Source organism: Kogia breviceps, chromosome 2, assembly GCF_026419965.1.
Source record: "Kogia breviceps isolate mKogBre1 chromosome 2, mKogBre1 haplotype 1, whole genome shotgun sequence".
Lineage (NCBI taxonomy): Eukaryota > Metazoa > Chordata > Mammalia > Artiodactyla > Physeteridae > Kogia > Kogia breviceps.
The window spans coordinates 157511684-157518394 of record NC_081311.1 but is presented as its reverse complement, the minus strand read 5'-3'; the positions used below and the strand labels follow the sequence as shown (position 1 = coordinate 157518394).

The 6711-nt window shown below is 35.3% G+C and overlaps 1 protein-coding gene across 1 annotated transcript in view; it reads right to left on the bottom strand.

The window, feature by feature from the left end:
- The window catches only part of ANKAR (ankyrin and armadillo repeat containing), a 79010-nt gene that overhangs the window by 5611 nt on the left and 66688 nt on the right, over positions 1-6711 (bottom strand). Inside the window, exons 18-19 of the mRNA XM_067026446.1 lie at positions 2520-2637; positions 48-157 (exon numbers count right to left, since the gene is read on the bottom strand). Of these exons, the coding sequence (XP_066882547.1) occupies positions 48-157; positions 2520-2637 (228 nt within the window). The remainder of the gene's footprint in view (positions 1-47; positions 158-2519; positions 2638-6711) is intronic.

The following is a 6711-nucleotide window of genomic DNA, read 5'->3' as shown; positions in this document are numbered from 1 at the left end:
AATACTCTATTTTCAAATTAATTAATTATTTAATTTATTTTTTTTACCTCTTCTTGACTTGAGTACAAATGGTAGCAGAGCCGTTGGATTGTCCCTAATGTGGTAAATGCTTCTGGAATACCAGCTCTAGAATGAGCCAGGGTAGCTATTAAATTCCCTATAAATTAAACAACAAGAAAAAAAAATGCTTGTGTTATTTAATTGGTATAAACTGATATACTGTGCTTTCATTCACTTGCATATATTAAAGTATTAAAAAAGGTTTGAGGGACTTCCCCTGCAGTCCAGTGGTTAAGACTTCACTTTCCAATGGATGGGGTGCGGGTTAGATCCCTGGTCAGGGAGCTAAGATCCCACATGCCTTGCGGCCAAAAAACCAAAAAGTAAAACAGAAGCAATATTGTAACAAATTCGATAAAGACTTAAAAAATGGTCCACATCAAAAAAATCTTTAAAAAGGTTTAAGTCACAAGACATCTCTATTAATGAAGACCTGCTGAGAAAAAGCATGTGTGTTAAATGTAGAATAAACTTTCCCCAAAATTATGGTTTGGTTTTCTGTCACAAACAGTAAAAGTTAAATAGGTTTATTTAAGAGTGGGGAATTTTGAAAAATCAGAGGTTTTCTTCCTCTTGGCTTCAGAATATATTTTGTTTTGAGCTTTTATGGTTTGTTTGTTTTAATGACTATGAACAATGTTTGAACTACTGTAAGAAAATTTAATGTCCTTTTTGCAATTCAGATGGCTTTGAGTTAAGAGCTTAATGGTATTTTAAAACCAAGTAATGTATTGCTTATTGAAGTTTATGATCATTGAAGTTCTTGCCATAAAAAGAAATGTTTTGAGATTGAAGTAATAAAGTGATCTAGTAATTAAATAAATGTGCAGCTATGAACTTAAGATGGTTTCATTCGAATTCGTGTTTTATTTTTAGAGCTTTCGTGTGATATTCTTTCGCAATATTGTGTTGGAAAGGTGTAACAAATTTTAAGATATAAATGTATTTTTACATTTGTGGGCGGATACTTTATTGAGTTATTAACTGAGTTTGTGTTCTCCTTGTATTTTTTTCCAGCCTCCATTATAAGCCAGGAAGCCCTTTGTATTTATTGCCTATGAGGAGGGCTGGGTTATATGGCCTAGAGAAAAAAATTGTCTAAAGATAACCTTTCTTTCAGGCTTATAGTTTCAAAAGCCTGAGTTTATAGAAGGCATTATGCTAGGGGGAAGGGACAGAGGAGTCTTTAAAGAGAGGGAGTAAGAAATGGGGAACCAATGGGGAAGGGCAGAGAATCTAAGACTAAAACAGAGATAGCAGGAGCTTTGAGTGAAGAATGGCTAAGTGGTGTACATAGGAAGACTGGACACTTGGCAACAGAAATCTCAGTCTCTGCAAAATTTTATGCTTTTGGAACATCTTCTGGAAACCATATCAACTTGGACTTGAGCATGTCATTTATTTTACATTATACCTGAGGCCTGAATATCTGGCTGTGCTTGAGATACCCCAGACATGCATATGGCTCTGGGGATACATATGACTCCAATGGTGGAGTGCAGAGAAAGCCCAATAATTTTTGAGATTGTTTCTATCAGCCTGGGAAAATTAATATTTGAAAGCTAGAATAATATGGCATTTCTTGCACAGAAGAGTTTGTGGAGTAAAATTGAAACCCACTACAAATGTTTTTCAGAGTCATAGAATTACTATGACATTGAATTAAGAATGTTATTTAGATAAAAATATATTTAATAACTTCTTTTAAACATGTATTTTTCCTAGATAGTTTTTATCAGAAAGTTTTTGTTTGCTTGAATTTACCTTCCATGCCAAGTAAATACACTCCATAAAACCGTAATTTCATGGCAGCAAGTGGAGATTCCTTCACTGTGTTCAGTAATCCATTTCAGTTAAAAAAACAAATACTTTATTTTTTGGTAGTTGTCACTCCATATGGCTGTCGTTTTGATACTGTTTTATGTTGTATTGAGCATTATAGATCAAGAGAACTAACGTATTGATCATCTGGAGAGTTCGGTCTAGATAGATATAGTCACACAATTAGCACTAACTATGTCAAGAACTCTGTTGGACCATTTTGCTTTGCTGTACTGCATAGCAACATAGAGAACTCTTAAATATTAGACAAATATTCACAATTAGTCAAAAGGAAACCAGACAGAGGTTATCAGTATAACTCTGCCAGTATTATAAATCAGTATATAAATTTTGTTGTTGGTAGCTCATAGTTGAATTCTCATCTTACATTCTGGAAAAAATAAATAGGGGTTCAAAAAAGTAATTAGGAAATCAGAAAGGTTCTATTTGGGGTACAGAGTAGACTTTTATTGTTCCATGTAGGCTTAACTCTGGAGTTCATGTAGACTTACATGAGTTCATTCTTCAAACTGTGTGACAGAATATCAGGCTTATTATTTTATTATTGCTCAGATTACCAAAAAAATTTTTTGTAAATAGTTTTAGGTGGATATGATTAGCTTCTAGTTATTTCTTACCTGTCAAGACAATAGTAGTGGAATGAACTGAATATAGACTATCAGCTAAAATAGTAACACCTCTTGCAGTCAAAGTAATGTGGTCCACATCTATAATGACTTTAGCTAATATAATAATCTAAAAACAAAAAAGAGGCATAGAATCATTGAACATTTTCTACTCAGCTTCTGTAATTAACCTTTTATTTCTGAGGGGATACTTCTCGGAAAAGTAAGAGGGGTAATTTGGTATGATTCAATGAGAAGCGAGCTGGGTGGGGAGGACCTAGAGTACATATCCCCATCTGATCACTGCAGTGACCATTGTAGGCCATATTATTCTTTCTACGATGTTTGCAATTTTTGCATTTTTGAAGTATGGGTTCATAGAAAATACTTCTAAAGGTCATAGGATAGAAAAAGAAGACCAAGAAGAATCCAGATACATAAGGTTGTCTACATGGTTGAAGAATTAGGTGATCAGCTAAAGATTTGCAGTTCGAAAACTTGTCTTGGACACTACCATGTTTCTCTACCTATTTCCTTGTAAAATAGAGGTGATGAAAATAATACTATATTTCTATCAATCTGACAGGGTTGTTATAAGCTTCAGATGAGATATAAAGACAAAAGCGCCTTGTGACTTGTAAAATTCTATATAAATGAAGAAATCCTCATAGATAATGGAGTTTTTATGAGGTGAGGAAGGGACTGCTGTAAAAGATACTGTGAATTTTACAAAAGCAGTAAACATTTTGCCAGATCCAAAGTTTTTTTCTAATTTTTCACTTTGCACTAAAAAGACATATTGATTTGAAGTTTTAACCTTCAATTTTATACCTGAAAAGCTGCCATTGCCTTCTCAGTTTCAAATGTTGATTCAAGAAAAGGTTCAAAAGTTGATATGGTCATTATTCCACTTTCCAATATTAAGTATTGTTGAAAGCGACTATTGAAGGCAAAAAGGGTTAACGCATAGCCTGCTCTTAAACAAATATCCTAGAAATAGGAGAAACATGCATTATCTTTAACTTACTTCATTTGTCATGTTACTCAAGGTAATAGGTTTTTGAATTCTTGCGAATTAAGATACATTTCATCCGTATCTCTGGGAGTAAAATATGACGTTATTGGGGAAAACAGATAATAGAGTTACCCCAGAATGTTACTGAACAGATAAAACAGAGAATTAGGTTGTGGTATCAGGGAGAAGAAAAGAGAAAAATTTTTAATTTTTAACAGAATGTTAGATTACTGATTATACAAATGAATACCTAAATGGTAATAGGAAACTCCACAATTTCATTAACCTTCAACTTTTGTTTCAACGTATTTTTATTTCAATATTTTGAAATAGAGCTGATAAATCAAAACTTCTCTTGTATAGCATGATATATATTGAATTTTATGCATTGTGAGATATCTGTCACTTCTTAAAATAAGTACAAATTTTACAAAAAATCTAAATCTACTGTACTATATTCTAAGGGAGAATAAAAGAAAAATGATTTCCTTTTAAAAATAGCATTTTAACATTCTGGGAGTGGGCAAACAGAGCAAAAGCCAACTCTCCCTTTGGCAGTCCACTTGCCAAAGATTAACAAGTATGGTCCATCTTCTAGAAAGACCCAAAAGATACAATCCTATCACTAAATCTTATTTTTAATATTTTATTTGAACATGGTAGTAGAGAGAGAGAACCATTAATCTTCGTGTGAAAGACCCATTAATCTTTGTGAGTTTTCTTCTGCTGTTCTTAATCATATAAAAATGCTATGGGTACATACTGAAATATTTACAGATAAAATTATATGATGCCTGAGACTTGCTTCAAAAGTAATATAGAGGAAATGATGGAATACATAAATAAGATTGGCCATGAGTTGATAACTGCTGAAGCTAGGTCATGGGAATATTTGAGTTCACTATGCTACTCTGTCATTCGTTTTCTGATTGAAATTTTCTATACTAAAAATTATGTACTGGTGTGGCTCCCGAGAGCTCTTGGCGCAGGAGCAGAGCAAGCGCTGCAGAGGCCATGGGCCCCAGGAGGCGGCAGCGGCGGCCAGGAGGGCAGTGGGGGAGCCAGTGGCCTGAACACTCTCTGCAGCCCATCTCCTGGGTCTTCATGGGCCTCGAATGCCCCAGCGTCCAACTTTTCCGCCATCTCCCTCTCCTCCCCTGAAACTCCAGCAACAAAGAAAAGTAGTCCGAGAAGGAGCGGCGACGCGAGTCATTGCCCCTCCTTGCCCAGGAAGGCCAGGACTTACTGAAAAATTAGAACGGAGAGTGCAGACAGCAGAAGCAAGAAGAATTACTATCCTGCAGCCTGTGGAACAAAAACCACGTTCACAGAAAGACAGACAAGATGAAAAGGCAGAGGGCTATATACCAGATGAAGGGACAAGATAAACCCCCAGAAAAACAACTAAATGAAGTGGAGATAGGCAACTTTCCAGAAAAAGAATTCAAAATAATGATAGTGAAGATGATCCAGGACCTCAGAAAAAGAATGAGGCAGAGATCGAGAAGATGCAAGAAATGTTTAGCAAAGGCCTAGAAGAATTAAAGAACAAACAAACAGAGATGAACAATACAATAACTGAAATGAAAACTACACTAGAAGGAATCAATAGCAGAATAACTGAGGCAGAAGAACGGATAAGTGACCTGGAAGACAGAATGGTGGAATTCACTACCAGAGAACAGAATAAAGAAAAAAGAACGAAAAGAAATGAAGACAGACTAAGAGACCTCTGAGACAACATTAAACGCAACAACATTCACATTATAGGGGTCCCAGAAGGAGAAGAGGGAGAGAAAGGACCCAAGAAAATATTTGCAGAGATTATAGTCAAAAACTTCCCTAACATGGGAAAGGAAATAGCCACCCAAGTCCAGGAGGTGCAGCGATTCCCATACAGAATAAACCCAAGAAGAAACATGCCGAGACACATAGTAATCAAATTGGCAAAAATTAAAAACAAATAAAAATTATTGAAAGCAGCAAGGGAAAAATGACAAATAACATACAAGGGAATTCTCATAAGGTTAACAGCTGATTTCTCAGCAGAAACTCTACAAGCCAGAAGGCAGTGGCACGATATACTTAAAGTGATGAAAGGGAAGAACCTACAACCAAGACTACTCTACCCGGCAAGGATCTCATTGAGGTTCGATGGAGAAATCAAAAGCTTTACAGACAAGCAAAAGCTAAGAGAATTCAGCACCACCAAACCAGCTCTACAACAAATGCTAAAGGAACTTCTCTAAGTGGGAAACACAAGAGAAGAAAAGGACGTACAAAAACAAACCCAAAACAGTTAAGAAAATGGTCATAGGAACACACATATCGATAATTACCTTAAACGTGAATGGATTAAATGCTCCAACCAAAAGACACAGGCTTGCTGAATGGATACAAAAACAATACCCATATATATGCTGTCTACAAGAGACCCACTTCAGACCTAGGGACACAAACAGACTGAAAGTGAAGGGATGGAAAAAGATATTCCATGCAAGGGGAAATCAAAAGAAAGCTAGAGTAGCAATACTCATATCAGATAAAATAGACTTTAAAATAAAGAATGTTACAAGAGACAAGGAACGACTCTACATAATGATCAAGTGATCAATCCAAGAAGAAGATATAACAATTATAAATATATATGCACCCAATGTAGGAGCACCTCAATACATAAGGCAACTGCTAACAGCTATAAAAGAGGAAATCGACAGTAACATAGTAATAGTGGGGGACTTTAACACCTTATGTACAGCAATGGACAGATCATCCAAAATGAAAATAATTAAGAAAACAGAAGCTTTAAATGACACAATAGACCAGAGAGATTTAATAGATATTTATAGGACATTCCATCCCAAAACAGCAGATTACACTTTCTTAAGTGTGCACGGAACATTCTCCAGGATAGATCATATCTTGGGTCACAAATCAAGCCTCAGTAAATTTAAGGAAACTGAAATTGTATCAGGCATCTTTTCTGACCACAATGCTATGAGATTAGAAATGAATTACAGGGAAAAAAACGTAAAAAACACAAACACATGGAGGCTAAACAATACGTTACTAAATAACCAAGAGATCACTGAAGAAATCAAAGAGGAAATCAGAAAATACCTAGAGACAAATGACAGTGAAAACATGACAATCCAAAACCTATGGGATGTAGCAAAAGCAGTTTTAAGA